Here is a 20,139-nt window from a genome sequence, read left to right as displayed (position 1 = left end):
TGAGAGCGATCACCCCATCCCAGCTCTTCCCATGCTAACCCAGCTAGCCTCTGCTGCCTCTGCTGCCTCTGCTGCCTCTGCTTTGATTAGGAAACCTTCCATGCTCCCTGTCTCCAGGAGCCTGGTGATTCTCTGGCTGACTCCAAGTGCCCTCTGCATGGGTCTCTTGGCTAATGGCATTGACCACTGCCAGCCCGGTTTTTTATTCCGCTTCATTTATCCTCCTGGGTTCAGGCAGCTCATCCATTATTTGGGCCAGCTGGGGGCTGGCAATGCCCAATTTTAAAAAGGAAGGTCTGGTTTGAGCAGGGAGGTGGCCCGAAGGCCGGGCTGACTCACCTCGTGGAATGGACATAGTGGGGACTCCGGACCCGCAGGTCTGGCGTGGACGGCATGCTGGACTGTGAGTTCCAGTGCGGGAGGCCGCGGATGGGGCTATTCTGCAAGGAGTTGCTTCCTCCGCCTGCTTCCGCACAGCTTCCTGTGCTGGGGAAGCGCTTGTGGCTGCTGCAAAGCCAAGGAGGCCATGTGGTCACTGCCAGACAGACAGCACCTTTGAGGGGGGCGGGGGACGGGTGCTGGCTAGTTCAGGACATTGATCCCAGCGTGGGGAAAGCTCGTCCATGACTCCCACCTCGCTCGGTCAGACCTCTACTGTGGTTCTTAGCCTTTCCCCAGCAGTGAGTAGGCATCCTGGTCCCTGAACCCCCCTCAACCCCTAGGCAATACGAGACGAAGTCCCTGGTCAGCCTTCTCTTTATCAGGCAGTGTGACTGTCCTGCCCTTACAATTTTCGTTTTCCAAGAAACAGATATTGACCTGTTGTGGCACCCCCTTGGAGCTCGGTAGGGTGACTAAAGGAAATGAGAAAAGCAGAGAAGCAGACCCCAAACGCCTTCCAAAAAAAACCCTCCCTCCAAGGTCGGCCTGGAAATGAGCTGATAATACACAGCTTGGATTACAGCTGCTTGGCTGGAGAATTCTGCTGGGTGAGGGGTGGAGTTCTGAACCACTCTGCAGTTGCTGCGAATGGACTTTGACTTGCCATTCTGGAATAGCGCTGCCTGAGATCTCCTAATTAATTCCTCTGGACTTTAACAACATTCGAGCCATCTGCCATCACGTTGATTGTGGGCCAAACCCCAGATTTCCCTTTAAATCACAAATCTGTACCTCAACAGGGTGGGCAGCAGAGGGTGCTGTGAGCACAGCCCCGTGAAAGGCAAACCCCAGAGGGAGGAACTAGGTTGACGGGGATTTTGTCACCGTGGGTGCTACTTGGGACGGCCCTTTGATGCTTCCAGAGCATGGACAGAGGCCTCCTCTGGCCTCATTCACGACCCAGCTCACCTGGAATGGCTGTGAGAGGAGCGTTTCTTGACCTTCTCGTAGGGCTCATCTAAAGAGGACTCACTCCACATCTTGGGCTTGATGGGGGACTTGTCATAGTCGTTGCGGTGATAGTGCATCTGCCGGAGTCCCTCCAGGGACTGGGGAGGAGGGGGCCTGTTGTGCGAGGGTGGCCGAGGAGGGAGTCCCTTGTGAGGAGAATGTAGGGGGGATATTGTGCTGGTAACCTGAGAGTCTTCTGCACAAAGACAGGAAGAGAGGAACTGAGCCCCGGTCATCCTTTCCCCAGGCTGCGACAGAGCCCCCGCCCCCTCCCGCCCCCCACCTTGGAGCCACACAGCCAAACCCACACCTTTCCTTCACTCCTGTAATGACAAACCCTGGGACTCTTCCCCAGTTGCCAAGACAAGTAAAGACGCGTCAAACCAAACCAGGCAAACCAAACCCCCACTGCAGGCGGGACTGCACGGGAAACGAGACGCGTCACTTCTGATTTGACACGAATGGAGAGAAGTCTGAACGTCATTAAACAGCACCGACAAATGACTGCTTCACACCAAACAGCAAAATGTAGTTACTGCTCCAGAGTAAGTCGTCTTTCAACAGACACTAAGCATCTAATTCACTTTGGGAGGGTCTGAGTTCCAGGAGAGTTTTGTCGGTTTTATTTGCTGCTAGATCCTCAGTGCTGTAAATGACAGCCAACACACAGTAGGCGCTTGATAAACATTGGCTGGAGCGAAAAAAATGAATGAAGGGCTATCTGTCCATTGTAAATACCTGCCGGGTGGGTCAGGGGTGTCTACTCTGTGCTTTTTTCCCCAGAGCTGTGTATATTCTCTTTTAATCTGTTCCTGTATAATTTTGAAACTGCCTTAAGAAGGAGACGAGCTACAGAGATTAAGTATGAATAAATGATTCCCTGCCTCCAGGAAAGGAATGCTCTCACACGTCAGTGTGCTAGAGGACTTTCAGAAAAAGCTAATTCAGTGAGACTAGGAGGTCCTGTGGGAGAGGCTGGTCTTGAAGGGGCTTGAGCAGTGGCCAGGCAAAGAGGAGGAACGAAGGGCTTGAACCAAAGTGTGAAGGCCCTGAGGGCAGGGTACCAGCTTACAGGCACATCCGGCTGGGCAGGGGCTGGTGAGGAGGAGCAGGGGAGTGAGGGAGGCGCTCTGGTCAGCACAGCCGCCTTCTGTGTGCACCGTGAGCATCAAGAGCCCGGCTGATGGGGGCCTGGAATTCCGAGCTAAGGAGCTGAGATTTTGAAAAGCCACAGGAAAACTCTGCAATGTCTTAAGCACAGATGCATCAGGGTGAAAAATCCTGTTTTACAAGTATTCACCAGGCAGTGTTCTAAAACTAGAAAGGAAGGGAGAGAGACTGGAGGGGGATAAATGAGGACTCCAGGCTGGAGGTCAGCATTGAGAAGAGAGAGGACAGAACGATTTAGACTTCATGGGGAAGGCAGAGATGGGAGCTGGAGGGCAATAGTGCACAGACGCTTAAAAACAACCAACTACCTTTCGCTTGCCCCTAAATCCATTTTCAGTGATTCCTCTCACAGCCTCATTCTCAGTCCCCCAGCTGTGTTCACCTACTTTGCACCTACTCCTCCTTTGCCCTCAAATCAGTAAAGGAAGGATCCCCAGAAAAAGAGCCTGCAATGGGACCGTGGGGTGCAAAATGATGTGATGACACCTGTGAGGAAGTCCAGGGTCTGGATCTGGACCACGGGGAGAAGCTGGAATTTTGAATGATGCCTCAGAATTACCTACTGACATCACCTCTTGCTCAGGGCACCACTCTATTACCAAGGAATCTCTCTCAGTCTTTCTTTGTTCCCTGTCCAGGAGAGACTGGGGTACTCAGAGGCCAACCATAGGGCTGGGATCTCTGATGCTCAAGCCCCCCGCATGCCCCCCTGCCCCGCCTATGTAATGAAACAGACAAAAATATTCCAATGTGATTTCTAACAGCACAGCCAAGGTGACTGGGTAAATAACCCGCCAGACTTTCCCCACATTAAGAGTAATCATTATTATTATTGCAATTCTCATGATTACTATGACTAGTGTGGACCTTTTCTGTTTTCCATCTGAACAGCCACTTATCACTGCCTGCCTGAGGTCTCCCTACAGGGCAAAAAAATTAACTGCCACTTAATATATTTCCATATAATTAATGCACTTGCCTCCCAGTGTGACGATTGGACATCCACAGGAGTATTCTCAGATGGTTCTGGGTTTGGAATTCTTACTTCCCCTACATAGGGGTGGTGGTGGGGGCTGGGGGAGGGATCGGTTCTGTTTTTCTAAGAATTTCCCAAGAAAACATCCTGCTAACTTCCAGATGTAAGAGTTCAATGGGAAATAAGACAGTTTTCCAGCCTGACCATGCGTCTACCAGGATATCTTCCCTCTTACTTTCACTATTGTCCTAGGAAGCGACAGGGGGTTTGTTCCATTTCCTCTCGTGATCCTTAGACCCTCCTAGTGGGTTTCAGTCTGATTTGTGATCTAAATCAATTTCTACCCTTTTCCTCTAGATAGCATGAATACTCAAAAGGAAGCTATGCCTAGTATTGAGATTCTCTGTCTAAAAATGTGGTTTTGGGCCGAGTGTGGTGGCTCATGCCTGTAATCCCCCCAGCACTTTGGGAGGCCGAGGTGGGTGGGTCGCTTGAGCCCATCAACAAACATAGCAAAACCCGACTCTACAAAAAAATACAAAAATTAGCAGGGCGTGGTGGCATGCTGTATTCCCAGCTACTCGGTGGGCTGAGGTGGAAGAATCACTTGAGCCCAGGAGGCAGAGGTTGCAGTGAGCCAAGATCATGCCACTGCACGCCAGCCTGGGTGACAGTGTGAGACCCTGTCTCAAAAAAAAAAAAAAAAAAGATTTTGGCTTCTAAAAAAGTGAAGCATCACTCACTGATAAACTTACGTCTGGGCCACAGGAAATTCTAAAATTATACACATGGGTTAATGCAGCACCCACCCACTCCCAACCAAACAGGTGGATGCTGGGAACTGAGAGAGCTTGCTGGGAGCCCAGCTGCCTTTTGGCCTGGCAATCCCCAGACTATCTAAATTCATCTCTGTTTACTCAGCACTTCCCTCCACCTCCTAGTGGAGTTCCCTCAGCCAGGCTTTCTCTTTCTGATGCCCCATTTGAGACCTTCTGCCCCCTTCCAAGGCACTTAGGGGTTCCAAGTTTGTAGGGAGGAAATGCATCAACCTACCATCCTCAAGAACAAGGGCATCTGAGAGGGAGCTGTCTTCACTGGCAATGTTTCCATCTGAGAAGACAAAAAGCAACAGCCTCTGAGTTCAGCACATTCCTCCAACCAAGCCCTGTCTGTAGAAACAGCATGTCTACCACCACCCCAGACCTTTCTCTTTTTAACCAGAAAGAACCTACGAGATACAATAAAAATGCTGTTGAGTGTTTCTTTCGACAGTCCCTGTGGCGGGTCATTAGCTCACCCTCCGCACCCCGACGCTGCCATGTGCCCTGGCCTTTGTGTGTTGTGCCCTGGTTTCACAGAATGCTACAATGCCCCAGCCTGATTAAACCACATCATTGTCCCTGCATAAACCCAGGGCATGTACCAGCGAAACTAAAGGGAGCGAACTGCTTTTATTCTGCAAATGCGAAACTAGGGTAGGGACTTCACTTTGCTCCTATGGCAATAAATGGCTTCTCAATAAACTTTGTCAGTTGTTAGCAGAGAAAACAAGCGTGCTAAATACAGGCTCCATCTCTCCAAAGCTTATTTTTATAGATGTCATTCAATGAACCAAGAGAACACGCCCAAGAGGGAGACAGTAAAATAATCCTGCCTGTTTCACTGCTGGGGAAACTGAGGGGTAGGAAGAGAAGGCGGTTTTGCTCTCTGGCAACGTGAACCAAGGTCTCAAGTCTTCAGATTCCAAGTTTGGTGTTTTTTCTCTTAAAATAATATGCTAAGGAATGAGCAAGAACCTTAATTACTCCTCTAGCTCAGGTGGGCCCTTGGATGTTTCTATAGGAAAATGTTTCTGTTGGCAACCCCCAAGTGCCTTGGAGGGGGGCAGAAGGTCTCAAATGGGGCGTCAGAAAGAGAGAGCTGGGGCCGAACGTCGTGGCTCATGCCTGTAATCCCAGCACTTTGGGAGGCCGAGGCGGGCAGATCATGAAGTCAGGAGATCGAGACCATCCTGGCTAATACGATGAAACCCCATCTCTATTAATAATACAAAAAATCAGCTGGGCATGGTGGCACGTGCCTATAGCCCCAGCTACTTGGGAGGCTGAGGCAAGAGAATTGCTTGAACCTGGGAGGCAGAGGTTGCAGTGAGCCGAGATCGCACCACTGCACTCCACCCAGCTGAGGGAGCTCCACCAGGAGGTGGGGGGAAAGTTGTGTGGTCTTGGCCAAGGACAACAGGGTAAGATAGGGAAAGACGGTTATTCCAAATTTCCTAGTGCCAAAGGATTAAAAAAAATGTATCTCTTTTTAACTAAGAATTCACTTTATTCGTATTGCATGATGGACTATGAGAATGCACAGGAGCTCTGACTCTGGCATGCTGGAATCTCCAGCACATCACTGCTACCCTAGGATACTGAGTTTAGGTTGCAAATCTGTATCTATCTATATTTATCTATCTCTGTAATTGTAGTGAAATATATTAACATCACGTTTACCATGTTAACTTTTTTTTTTGAGATGCAGTCTTGCTACACTGCCTGGGCTGGAATGCAGTGGTTACGCACAGGCAGAATCATAGTGCGCTACAGTCTCAAACCTCTGGCTCAAGTGATCCTTCCGCCTCAGCCTCCTGAGTAGCTGGGACTACAGGCACGTGCCAACATCCCAGCTTCACTATTTGTACCTGTACAGTTTAGTGACTTGAAGCACATTTGCACCGTTGTACAACCATCACCATCATCCATCATCTGCTTGAATAATATTCTCACTTTTCCAGACTGAAACTCTGTATCCATCATGCAGCAACTCCGCATTCCCCTGTCCCCTAACCCCACGGAAACACTGTTCTACTTTTTGTCTTTTTAGAGCAAAAGTATTTTAAACATGCGTACACGTGGAGGAAAGAATGCTTACTGTATAGTTTCAGGAAGTCACTGACTTAGAAAAGAAGGATTCCAACAGTTTAGGGGACCTGATGCTTTGTGGGTAGACTTTGGGGGATTTGCTTCTAGAGTTAACCAAAGTAATCACCCAAATTCCTAAACCCTGACTGGAGCTCAGGATTCCAGACCATCAGATGGTCCAGTCTCCCCAAGCCTCAGCTCAGGGTTCCAGACAATCGGAGAGGCCAGTGTCCCCGAGCCTCAGCTCTTGGGATAGGAGGCCCCTGGAGGCATATGGGCCAGCAGGTTGGCAGGGGCTGCTCAAAGAGGGGGGTCACTGCTGCTGTGTACCTCAGCCCCACCGTCCTTCCAGACTTGAGTAGGGGCGGTCAGGTCCCTGAGAGTGTCAGAGCCTGGGCAACTCAGCTCAGTTCACAGTGAGGGCTGAGAAGAATGCTAGCTCCTGGCTGCAGGTTCTCCCAGGGAGGAAGACAACAGTGATACCAACAGTTTGACTCACACAATCCCTTCACCTGTGTCTGGGTCCACATGGCTTCTCTCACGTGGGATGGGATCAGGCCTCATTCGCTTCATTTTACGAATGGGTAAATGAAGGCACCATAGTTAGGGAGCTGCTCAGGTCATGTAGGGACCACTCATGGAACCTCGTGTCTGGTTCCCGAGGCCTGGGCATGGGAGTGGGGTGGGGGCAGCCGGGTTGGCACTGACCGTCTATAATCAGTGAAGCCCTCTGGGTGGGTTTCTTCCCAGACTTGATGCGATTCTCGTTGATTGCATTTTCAATCTCCTGCAGTTTCTTCAGTGCATTCAGATACGAGGTTTTTCTTTGTTTCTTCAGTTTTTTGCTGACGTTGGGATCACTGGCTAGGCGGCGGGCAGCCTCTGTGATCTGGGACTGAATGGCAAACTCTCGTTCCAGGCGTTCCAGCTCAGCTTCCTGTGGGAGGGAAAGCACCAGTTTGCATTACTGGGGATGCTAAGCAGAGAGACACTCACCTAACCCCTCTTCTATCCCCAGCCCCAAGGCAAGCCCAGTTCCTTGGGAGACACTCTTAAGAATGGCCCCGATCCTAAAATCTTCACCCACTGAAGTCCCCAGGTGCACCCACTGCCACAACCCTTGCTCCTGTTGCTTTTCGGAGACAAGTGATGGTCTGAACGCCGTCAACATCACTGAGAACAGAGCTCCCACGCTGCAGGTCTAGGGACCGCCTGGCTTTGTTTCAATATCTCCAGCAAAGTTCATCAAGACAAACCAAAGCCTCTGTGGAAATTCAGAGCCCAGAGAGGCTTTGAAGTTGCCACTTCCTTTCCATTTTGGATGGAGGATGCAGCATGATTCTTAAAGTTTCTTTACGCCATTCTTCTCTGTGGGCTTGCTACCAAGGAGCTGACACACATGCGCCTAACGCACGGGCCTCTGACTCATACACCGTATGCCCCTCACATGCATCTAACCCACGGGCTCTGACCCACATAGTGTGTCTTTCCCTGTATCTTCACATATTGTGTGGATGTGGGGCAAGACGCGTAACCCCACTCATCCGTGTGTCTTTCGGAAGCTCTTTTTTGTTTTTGAGACGGATCTTGCTCTGTTGCCCAGGCCGGAGTGCAGTGCTGTGATCTCAGCTCACTGTAACCTCTGCCTCCCAGGTTCAAGCCAATTCTCCTGCCTCAGCCTCCCAAGTAGATGGGATTACAGGTGCACACCACCACACCTGGCTTTTACATTTCTAGTAGAGACGGGGTTTCACCATGTTGGCCAGGCTGGTCTTGAACTCCTGACCTTAGGTGATCCACCCGCCTTGGCCTCCCAAAGTGCTGGGATTACAGGTGTGAGCCACTGCACCCAGTCCCGGGAGCTCTTCTGCAAGCTCCAGCTGTCCGTCCCACATCTGCCTGTTCATGGATGCCTGCTGGGCTACACCTGGGCTCTCCAAGGGGCAGGGATGGACAGTGGGTGGCGGTGGAGGCAGTCCACCCCCATCCCCCCAGCTCATTGGATGTTCTTCCTCTTTCTTTAGTGTAGCTCCCTCCCACCTCCATCCCTTCCTTTGGCCAAGAAGTGCAGATGGATGAGATTCTCCTTAAACAGCGTTTGGGGACCTGGAAGAATGAAGCTGTGGTTGTCAGAAATGCCTGATGGATCTAACGGATGACACCTAGACAGCACGTTTGCTGCTGTCCTCCCTGCTGACCAAGACTCTCCTCTGCAGATGTGTGTTCACCAGCTGCTGAGGGATGGGAGAGGCAGCTCGTGCATGTGTGAGGATTTGGGGGTGAATGCAGAATCCCCCCAAACTGTCAGATTGTTTGTTTTTCTATTTCCTCTCTTCCCTAGTAAAACCCCTCTGGCTCAGACCTAGCTCTAAACAGCATCTTCTTGGTTGAGATTTTGAGCCGTGAGCTGTCTTACTGACAGGTCCTGCAGGGTGGGCATACTTGGGAGCCTGCAGGAGACGTAGGACGTCTGGCTAACTCCACAGCTAGTAAACCCAGGACAAATGCATCAGCAGCCTCTCAAGGCCAGGGAGAGAGCACACAACTTGCCCCAGGAAACTCACAGACATGCTGAAACTGGATGGGAACTGATCTAGCCCAATAGGAGATCAGCTGTTGGCTGGAATCAACAGATCTTCCTGTTTAGTGGCTCAGTAAAACATCCTTGCCTCTGTGCATAATGCACCAAGCTGGAGGCCACTATCACGGAGAAGTTCTTAGCCTGATCTCATTGACTTTTGAGCACTTTAAGCCTAAAGGGAGCGGGAACCAGGAGTGAGAGGAAACGGTGAAGGTTCAAGGGAACTATTTCGGAGATAATAAACTCCTGCCAAATCCTGCCAGTGCTGGCTGCATTCGTTCTCTCAGAGGGAAGAGAATATTGACATGGACTCCTGCCTGAGGTCTTGAAATAGGCAAGTCACCAAGGGACAAAGACTGTTCTGTGAGCGTGGGCTCCCCGGGGCAGCTGTTCCTGAGCTGTCACAATAGCCCTGGCGCCAGACTCTGATTCAGAGGTTTGTGGGGAGCCCAGGACAAATTCTCACTATTTAAACTAAGACAAGTCCAAGGCTGAATGCCCTGTCCGTGCAAACGGCTGCCTAGTGTACGAGCAGGGAGGCAGAGCGCGTTTCCAGGAGCCGCGGTGCAGTGCACAGGTGTCAATTCTAGGGACACCCAAAGAAGTAAAAGCTCCATTTTACAGACCAGGAACTGCCTAACGGAGCTTTAGTTTAGATTTTTCTTTTTCTTTTACTTTTTTTGAGACAGGGTCTCAGTCCGCCGCCCCGGCTGGGGTGCAGTGGTGCGATCCGCAGGTGAGCATGTCATGCTTCTCAGAGGAACTCTGCAGAACGCCAGCTGCTCCGGGCTGCTTCCTTGTACAAACTTGGGAAAGATCCTGTGTGGCGACAGCAAGGAAGCACATGCCTCGGGTGTTCTCAGGGAGCTAAAGTCACAAGGTACTGAGGTGTGTCAAAGGTGCGGTGGGACTCTGGGAAGACCAAGGAGGAACAGAGTTGTGCGCCTAGCACAAGCAGCCGTGTTGAGCGGACTCCCTAAAAGGGAGGTCCCTCTTTAAAGCTTAAGAGCCAGGTATCTGCCCAGCAACAGGAGCTGAAGTTCCTCTTGAGGGAGACTCTGATGACCGGCAGGATTTGGAAATACCTGACCTCAATCCCATCCTCCGGCCCCTGCAGTTCCTGCCTTGAATGCGGCTCCCTTCCTTTGAGATTCCATCTCCCTTTCCCCTCAAGCAACTGTTTGCTGAGCATCATGAGTGCCAAGTACCGGCTCATTCGATCCTAGGGACACCCAGAGAAGTAAGGGCCATGAGCTCCATTTTACAGATCAGGAACTGTCTAATTGAGCTTTAGGGTTTTTTTTTTGAGACAGGGTCTCAGTCTGTTCCCCAGACTGGAATACAATGACAAGATCTCAGCTCACTGCCACCTCCAACTCCTGGGTTCAAGCTATTCTCGCGTCAGCCTCCTGAGTATCTGTGATTACAGGCGCGCACCACCATGCCTGGCTAATGTTTGTATTTTTTGGTAGAGACGGGTTTCACCACGTTGGACAGGCTGCTTGTGAACTCCTGACCTCAAGTGATCTGCCTGCCTCGGCCTCCCAAAGTGCTGGGATTTTGCAGCAAAAGGCGTGAGCCACTGCGCCCGGCCACATGAGCTTTAGTTTTGATTGGAACACATTGGTGTATGTACCTGTGTCCCACAGAACTTCCACTGCAGATCTCAGAAGATTCCTCTAACACTCAGATGAGCCGCAAGCTCTTAGGTCCCTCTCTGAATTCGCCCTTACCAGAATCCTACCTACCCCAGGGGTCAGTTTTCCCCAATCGCTTTCTTAAAAGACTAAAAATATATACAGTATTCCTTCTCCCCCAGGCTCTAAGTCCTGACCTTTTAAGGCCTCTGTTCAAGAGCATGTTAATTAGTAACTTTGTTCAGAATAAATGTGGGAAAGCATTTCCTGGGCAGGCCCCGGGGCCTAAAGGTATGTATGCCTGGCCTCTACTTTCATTTGGCCTGAGGCTGGATTCTCATTAACCAGCCAGAGATTCAAGTCTTCACTGTTTTTTTTCCGCCACATCTGAACTCTCCAGCCCCAGCTTCACCAGTGTTCAGTCCGAAGGAAGAAAGTGGCTTCTCCAAACACAAATGAGCGAGGCCAGGAGCGCCCAAGCATCCTGCACTTGTTCTCCTGGGGATTTGATTAGCCAGGTGAAGCTACCACCACGGGACGGTGCACCCGACCAGTCTCTCCCCAGCCAGTGTACCCTTGCACCTGATGCTATGGCCTCAGTTTTCCTTCTCTTGGCGGCTTTTCTTCCACAGATCAGACATCAAGCTTGGCTCTGAGTAACCGAGGGCTGGGAGGCCGTTACAAAGCCAAATACGGACAAATGCCTATGTGAAATGGCATTCGGAGTGAGCATAAATCAGAGTGGGACATGTCTGTTTCTTGGAACACACGCACACACACACGCACACATGCACACATGCACACACAGATGCATGCATGCACTTTGATGCACAGATTCAATGCCGATGCCAGAAACATTCACACGAATGCTACTGAAATGTTCTCCCCAAGCTCAACACGGCTGCTTGTGCTAGGCGCACAGTGTCAGACAAGCAACTTCAACAGACACCCAAATGCCTGCAAATGCAAGTGAACGAATCCTCCCAAGGGGAGCCACATACCCACTAGCCAGCTCACTCAAGAAAAGTTCTCAGCAAAAATACTGGCATTGGGCAGAAAGGAAAAAATTGTTACAAAAAACTTGGAAGGCCTAACAAATGGGAAAAAGTAGGATAACGTGAGAGAATCCAACAACAGAAAGGAAGGACGCACCTCTCCTTTGGGCAGGATTTTCTGTTCATCCAGCTTGAATGCTGTTCCTATTCTTCTCCGGACAATGGGTGGTTCTTCCCCTGGATCTAGGGGATATTCAACTGGCAGCTTGCCGGTGAGCTCCTGCATATGTGAAATGGCATTCAGAGTGAGCATAAATCACAGTGGGGCGTGTCTGCTTCCTAGAACGAACAAACACACGCACACACACACACACACACACACACACATGCATGCATGCGCTTTGATGCACAGATTCAATGCCTATGCTGAAACATTCACATTAAGCACCACGCCTCAATAAGAGTTCCAGAAATGAAATTCCATTTCTCTAACAATGTCTCTTACATAGAATAGATGCACTTTCAAAGTTTTTTCCAAAGTACATTTCTGTTAAGTCAACACAATTACCATTTTGGCTTTCATTATAACACTTGAATTTCATTCATTTGTTAACTGAACAAATATCTCCTGCCTGCCCCCTCTGTACCAGGCAAGGTCACCCAGCCAGTTAGGAGCAGCGTCGACATGAGTTCTCGGGTCTTTCCTAACTTCAAATCCCATGCTCTTGAAACTGCATCAAATAGTCCCGCCCAAATATCTAAGCTTAAAGTTCCCTTCAAATGAATTTTCACAAGAGGAGTGGTATCTATATGGCAAATCGCAGAAAAGTACATTTATACATAATTTAGAAACGGAGTAAGGGTCGTAATCTGCTCTGGCCAGATGTGACAGGAAAAGGCTGTGCTTAAAAGACATTAAACTGTTTAATTTAAAAGTTTTAGGAGAATGGCCAGGCAGTGTCTCATGTCTGTAATCTCAGTACTTTGGGAGGCCGAGGCAGGGGGATCTCTTGAGGTCAGGAGTTCAAGGCCAGCCTGGCCAAATGATGAAACCCCGTCTCTACTAAAAAATACAAAAATTAGCTGGGCATGGTGGTGGGGGCCTGTAAACCCAGCTACTTGGGAGGCTGAGGCAGAAGAATTGCTCGAACCCAGAAGACAGAGCTTGCAGTGAGGCAAGATCGTGCCACTGTACTCCAGCCTGGGCAACAGAGCGAGACTCTGTCTATTAAACAAAAAAGTTTAGTAGAAACTGAACATAAAACATATAATCCATGTTACTGACAAGGCTACTAAACAACATCTGTTGTGTATGTATTTAGGGCCTTGGAAATCTAATTGCTATAGGTACAAAGACAGTGAATTTAGTTGACAGACTTCCACGGTCACAGTGATCCTGGTGGAAGGCTGAGGTTCTGGGGGTGATTGAGGATTAGAAGCAGGCTGTCTGTGAGTGAGTTGTATCAGGACTGAACAAAGATCCAATCAGAGTCAGCGGCTGCCCTGCACTGCGGAGGCCAGTCGTCAACTGCAAGAAGTCACTTCCGGGGACCAGAAAAAGCTGGGGGACCCACTGTGTGTCTGTCTCCAATGGCAAAGTGGGCATTGCCAAGCAAAGACCAGCTCTGACTTTCTAGCCCAAATCAACGAGGATGCTACACAAAGACTCAGGAGCTGCTCTGACCAGGAAGTTGAGAAGGCTCTTTTCAGGAACATCCGTCAGTCACACAGAAAGCTTTCATGCAGGGCAGCCCAGGCCTGAGTGCCCAGCAGGTGGGAAAATCCAAATCATGAGACAGTGATTCTGGCCCTTCTCCTCTAACTACTGTGTGCTGAGTGCATGTGTGTGTGCATGTATGTGTGTGTGCCTGTACGTGCGTGTGTGCACGTGTGTGTGCATGTGTGCGTGTGTGTGCGTACCTGTGCATGTGTGTGTGCATGTGTGTGCGTGCATGTGCGTGCGTGTGTACGTGGGTGTGCACGTGTGTGTGCGTGGGTGTGCATGTGACATGAGCATCAGCACACTTAAACCCTCACTCGCCTGCTTCTCCCCTGCTGTGTTCAGATCACTGGGCAATGACCCCGTGGACTTTATATTCCTCAATGTAAGCATTTCAGAGCACAATAGCCAACTATCTGAGTATCAAACTCCCTGCAATTTTCTTCCCTGGTTTTTTCTTTAAAAAAAAAAAAAATGTGGTTCAAATGTCTCCAAAGTAGTTAAAGTGTTTATTCCATAACTTTTTTTTTAAATCTGCTTCCCTAAAATTCTGTCTATAAATAACACAACTATTGAGGGTTCTATATTGTCAGGATTTTATTTTTTCTATAACCTAGAAACTTCCAAAAAGGAGAGAAAAGTTGTTAAAACGGCCATGGATTTATAACTCTAAACTGTTTGTGGTTTTAAAATCTAGTTTCAATGAGGCTACTGATTTTTTTCACCATGCACTTGAAAGTATTTGAGTCGAAGTCTTGATTCTCCAGATATTTAATCTGATTTCATGTGTAACCGGAGCTGCATGGTGAAGACGTAATTTAACGCTCTGCAGTGGGACCTCAGCTTGGTGCCTCCCTGTATCCGGCCAAATGTTCTCCCTCTCCCTCATTCTAGTTGCCCCCCTCCCCAGGGGTCAAACAGTGCTTCTGGATACTCTGAGCTGAGGGCAGAGATACAAAACAGCACAGATTTAGCAAGAAGACTTCCCCCAGCCCTTGAGGACATGGGAGTCAAGAGGCTAAGGTGAGAGAAACTATAGGGAATGAACGGAGGAGAAATCTGCCTGCAACTGACTCCTTGCTGGGTTATTGCCTCCACTCAAGTTACGTTTTCTGGTGTTAGTTAACATTATAAGAAGTGGCAGCTTTGTTTTCCTTCTTTCGCTTTTGTCTTTAAGAGAGATGCTGAGATTTTTCTGATAACGCATGTTCATCTTGCCCTGACATGCGCCTTGCATTTTTCAAATGTCGACTGCCTACTGGGTTTAGGGACTTTTTATTAAAAACAAAACAAGGCTGCCCAAATTATTAAAGGCAGACACCAAAACCCATATTTTTTCCCGTCCTTCAAGCCTAATCTTTATAAAAATGTTGCTAATATTAACAGTATCACATAGCGCATTCCCCAGCCAGGCCAATTGCTTTCCTAAGATTTGCAATGGATTTGTGCTAATGTGGTTCTGCTCTGAGCAGGCCCCGGTTTAAATCAAGCCAGACTGTAATTAAGCCAAGTTGAAATGTAATGTGATCTCACTCCCCGGCCCCTTGTTTCATTCTTCCTGCTGCAAGACTTCAGTATTTGGGGGAGGGGCATACGTCTCTCTGACTTAGTTTGGGAACCTCTTTGACTTCCCATTCTGAACTGTTTACCAGCAGAGCTCTTTGTAACGTTAGGTGGTGCACAGTCGCTCTCTCCCTAGAGAGCTCCCACCCCATTGTTCCCAGGTACACAATGCACACGTGTGTGCACACACACGCACACACAAAGTCACGTGTACCGCTTTAAAACATGAAGTCTTCAAACACTTCTAACAGAGTCATGCAATACACAGAAGAAGGTGGAAATGGATATTTAAACAAATGTAGACAGCACCTTGCAGCAACTTCTGTGAGACTAGCACATACACAGGCTTGAGAAAGCATTACTTTGCAATTTTTTTTGTGTGTGAGATAGGATCTTGCCCTGTCACCCAAGCTGGAGTGCAATGGCGTGATCATGGTTCACTGCAGCCTCAACCTTTCAGGTTCAAGCAATCCTCCCGCCTCAGTCTCCTGACTAGCTGGGAGTACAGACACACACCACCACTTCGGGCTATCTGTTTAAAAAGTTTTTTTTTTTGTAGAGATAGGGTCTCACTATGTTGCCCAGGCTAGTCTCTAACTCCTGGCCTCCAGTGATCCTCCTGCCTCAGCCTCCCAAAGCGCAAGTATGACAGCTGTGAGCAACTGCGCCCAGGCTACGTAACATTTAAAAATGTCATTAGGCTAAGATTTCATCTTTTTTAATGAAAAAGTTAAAAGAAACACCAGATCACAGGGTCTAAAGGTGATTATATATGAAGTGAGATCCTGGTTTCCTTGTTGACCACCAGTGCATCTCACTAAGATGTCCAAAGACTAATCTGAAATACCCTAAAGATGAACAAAAGCCACGACAGCAATAAACTCAGGCACAAAGCCTTGAGAAGATGGTGGCCAGCCATTATCATCAACGAGGCGTCACGTGAGGAGACGCTTTATGAACTACCAAGCAAGGATGAAGGATCATCATTAGGACTTGTCACATGGACTCCCATGGGGTCCTATCTGAGATTTTGCCAGCACCAATTTTAACTGGTCCTCATGGTGCTTCGTCAACTAATTCTTTGATGGGTTTAGGGACTTTTTCTTTTACTAAAAACAAAACAAGGCTTTCCAAATTATTAAAGGCAGACACCAAAACCCCTATGTTTTCCAACCCTTTAAGCATATTCTTTATAAAAATTCACTAATACTGACAGTATCAGATAGCGCATTCCCCAGCCAGGCCAATTGCTTTCCTCAGACGTGCAATGGATTTGTGCTAACGTGGTTCTGCTCTAATTCTTTCTCTGACAAAGCACGTTAGAGAGGTTTGAACGTTTCCAACATTTGTGTTGCAGGAGAGTGCTGACCACCCAGACAGGCTCTCTTTTTATCACCACCCTTGCCTTCGGTCAAAATAATCAAATGACATCAAAAAGATCAATGACATCATAGACAACACCAATTTCAACAGGACGAGCTAGGAAAGGCTTACAGCTTCTCGGAGACACAGCTTTTTCAGTTCCTCCAGCCTCTGACGCAGGGTTTCCTCCAGAGCTTCCTGCCTGGACTTCAAGGCAGCCAGCATGTCCTTCTTGGCCGACTGCGAGCTATCTGATTCCTGAGAACCTGTCAATAAACAGTGGGGTTACTTGGCCAGCTGACAGGGGACACACATCTGGACCACTAATGAATTTAACTGGAGCCCACGCTGCGGAGATGGGATTTACCCCAGGAATCAAGGGAGTGTGAAATAAAACAGGTGCTCAGCGCTCTAACTGTGAGAAGCGCATTCCAGCACTGCATGGAATTTACAGCTAGTCGGAAGAACTGGCAGGAAGACAGACAGTTTGGTGTCTTCCTGAAAAAGAAGTTTATTTTTCTTGATTATCTTAAGATATGTCACATACCTGTTTTAATTTTACTAGCAAATTCTAATAGACTTTATACAAGAAAGGGGTAAAGAAAAGTGCATGCCAGCAATTTTAATACGTATTTAGTTATTTACTTATTATTTATTTTGAGACAGTCTCACTCTGTCGCCCAGCCTGGAGAACAGTGGCACTCTCAGCTCACTGCAACTTCTTCCTCCCAGATTCAAGCAATTCTCGTGCCTCAGCCTCCCAAGTAGCTGGAGTTACAGACACCTGCCACTACACCTAGCTAATTTTTGTATTTTTAGTAGAGATGGGGTTTCGCCACATTGGCCAGGCTGGTCTTGATCTCCTGACTTCAAGTGATCTGCCCGCCTCAGCTTCCCAAAGTGCTGGGATTCCAGGCGTGAGCCACTGTGCCCAGCCCTAATACATATTTAAAACGTTATTTTGTTCACTTAAAAATGCTTATTTTTGCTTAGTGCAAAGATAATGCATGTTGATCATAAAAACTTTGAAAATGTAGACAGGTATAAAAATAGTCCATTAACTAATCACCCAGAAATAACCACTGTTATGCATTTTCTTTTGGCATTTTTCCCTAAGCACATATATTAAAAAATAAAATTAGAATGTTATCGTATTTTTTAACTTCATGTTTTGTATCATGAGCAAATTCCCTCCGAATAAAAGTTATGCATATTTTAATATGCTTTTCCTGGGTAAAACCTGATGATTTCAATAGCAGAGTGCCAGATAGCAAACCTCTGTGGAAGGCAATCTTCAAACCAAACAGAAGGAAAATAAGCTGAAATGCCAGCCAGAGGAATTTAGGTTAGACTAAAGGAGTAATTTCTGGGCTGGCAGTGTTTGGATTCTGAAATAAGTTTCCTGCAGTGAAGCTATTATGCTTTTTCTACCTTGATGGCTTAGAAAAGGAATACTGACTCTCTACAAACGGAAAAGCTGATTATAACTTTACTTCGCACGCCCATAGTGAGCAGAAGTGTCAGAAATGGACAGGTGTTAGTGGGTGTGCATTTCAGGGGCTCCCACCATGCTACTGACGACTGCATCAAAGAACTTCAAATACCTAGGGAGATTAATCTAATTAACGATGAGCAAGATCTCCACCGTGAAAAGTATCACAGTCTGCTGAAAAAAATTAAAGACCTAAATAAAGAGAGAGATACACTGTGGTCAAGGATTAGAAGGCTGATGTTGGAGAGATGTTCATTCTTCATGAATTAAACAACGGAATCAATGTAACCCCAATAAAACCTTGGCAGGATTTCTTTGGTAGGAGGGAGAAAAAATTGTATTTCCATAGGAAACAACGGAAGTTTTGGACAATTTTAGTAAACGGTTTACAGATGTGAGAATAATCTAATCAGAATTCCCAGAATCAACAGTTCTGTTTCTTCCAATGGTAGAAACGGCATTGCAAATCATAAGACTAGATAGAAAGAACCGTGCCGTGGTATCAAACAACTCTGCTTCACTTAAACTGTCCCCATAAGTATACTCTTCTCTTTTATTTAAAGTCTCTGAGCAGAAAACCTGTATTCCATCAATTACCATACACAGAGGCTCTTACAACCCTAATTATCAAGAACTCTCAATGTCTAAGGACATTTTGACTCTGACATGGATTTTCTTCTTTCCCTCCTCTACTCAATTTGAGCTTGAAACAGAATATATCTATCACCACAGAAACATACTATTTTTATGCCTCCAAAGCAGCTAACAAATATTAGCTTAAATGAACCACCTAATCAATGTTCTCAGTCATATACTTGTGGTAACAAAAATCTAACACCTGTAAGTTGTTCCACTGTAGAACCTATGTTCCAATCTTTGACTTATGTCTGTAGCTTTTGTTTTTTTAGATGGAGTCTTACTCTATCGCCAGGCTGCAGTGCAATGGCGTGGTCTTGGCTCACTGCAATCTCCTCCTCCCCAGTTCAAGTGATTCTCCTACCTCAGTCTCCCGAGTAGCTGGGATTACAGGCACCCACCACCACGCCTGGCTAATTTTTGTATTTTTAGTAGAGTCGGGGTTTTACCATGTTGGTCAGGCTGGTCTTGAACTCCTGACCTCATGATCCACCCACTTTGGCTGTTTGTAGCTCTTTCCTGGATTTTGACATACTTCAGTTGCAGGTCTCCAAATGCAACTGCACACATGAAAGCTTCATCCTTACCAAACATCCAGGACCTCATGGTTCTCATCTACTAAATCCATATAGCATCATATTCACACAGCACATCATGGGACATTATTGCAGGTTCCCCTTTTTGAAATGGTTCAGGTTCTCCCCCTCTGTAAGCTAATCACCCTGTGTTTACCAGTCCTCAATTATCTCCAGTTTATGTCCCTCCTAAGTTACATGGCTAAATCATTTGGACTCTTCATCCGCTTCTCTTAGTAACAGTCACCAATCACATTTGGAGACTCAGGGACATTTATTGAGGTACTCTCTGCTTCATCATTGAAAGAATCAATAAGAATGTAAAACAATACTGGAAGGAAGTCAGACTCTAAATTTAAAAAACAGGCCTAGAGAAACTTGGGTCCAAGAAGATTAAAGGATTTCTAGCTCCAGTGAAAAATTCATTGTTTTCCCTTTCACCCCTGCCTAACCTTTCAATAGGAAATGATTTATTAAGTCCAATCTTAGAATTAACTGTTCAGGAATGACACAAATCACAACAATATGAAACTCAAGGGAGGTAAAGCACACAATTTTTGGATGATCATGTTGCTAGTTAGGGGATTAGTTAAGATTTGGCCCTGAGTTCCATGGCTCATTAATGCTACCCAAATTATTATCATTTACAATAATTAGCCTAGATTCCAAGCCCACAGAAAATAGGCAAGAAAGTCTTGGCAGACCCCACGGCTCTAGAGCCCCTCTCTGTACCTGGCAGCATTCATGCTGGTTGGCTCTGTTTCATGCCATTAGCCTTGGAGTTACTTCAGGGCGAAGATGGTGCCTGGGTACGAAGTGAAATCCCTGCAAAGTCACTGAGTCAGCCTGCCCTGGATATGCAGATTTCCACTGTAGTAGTGGTAACTGGATGGTGGATAGAGGGTAAAACAGATCTGGGTTTGATAGTCAAAACCACTCACTGGATGTGTGTGGCCTTGGGTAAGTTATCTGCCCTCCTTAATTCATAAAGGCGGAATGAGATAACATATCTCCAGCGCTTAGCACTGTGCCTGGAATAGGTTAATCCTCAAACTACGGCAGGTTGAACATGAGTGTGTGTACGCACGCGCACACACACACACACCCTAGTAGAATTAGAAAGAGAGAAAT

General features: G+C 47.5%; 1 protein-coding gene across 11 annotated transcripts in view; it reads right to left on the bottom strand.

The window, feature by feature from the left end:
• Window positions 1-20,139, bottom strand: part of FRMD4A (FERM domain containing 4A) — a 679,421-nt gene that overhangs the window by 14,162 nt on the left and 645,120 nt on the right. For all 11 annotated transcript variants that reach the window (XM_064368421.1, XM_064368419.1, XM_064368420.1 and 8 more), the window contains 6 exons: window positions 16,438-16,571; window positions 11,818-11,940; window positions 7,156-7,384; window positions 4,592-4,648; window positions 1,351-1,588; window positions 340-507 (listed from right to left, as the gene is read on the bottom strand). In XM_064368421.1, coding sequence (XP_064224491.1) covers window positions 340-507; window positions 1,351-1,588; window positions 4,592-4,648; window positions 7,156-7,384; window positions 11,818-11,940; window positions 16,438-16,571 — 949 coding nt within the window. The remainder of the gene's footprint in view (window positions 1-339; window positions 508-1,350; window positions 1,589-4,591; window positions 4,649-7,155; window positions 7,385-11,817; window positions 11,941-16,437; window positions 16,572-20,139) is intronic.

The sequence above is a fragment of the Aotus nancymaae genome, unplaced genomic scaffold (genome assembly GCF_030222135.1).
Source record: "Aotus nancymaae isolate 86718 unplaced genomic scaffold, 86718_ANA_hifiasm-v0.15.2.pri h1tg000077l, whole genome shotgun sequence".
In the NCBI taxonomy this organism is placed as follows: Eukaryota; Metazoa; Chordata; class Mammalia; order Primates; family Aotidae; genus Aotus; species Aotus nancymaae.
This window is presented reverse-complemented; position numbering and strand designations above follow the sequence as displayed.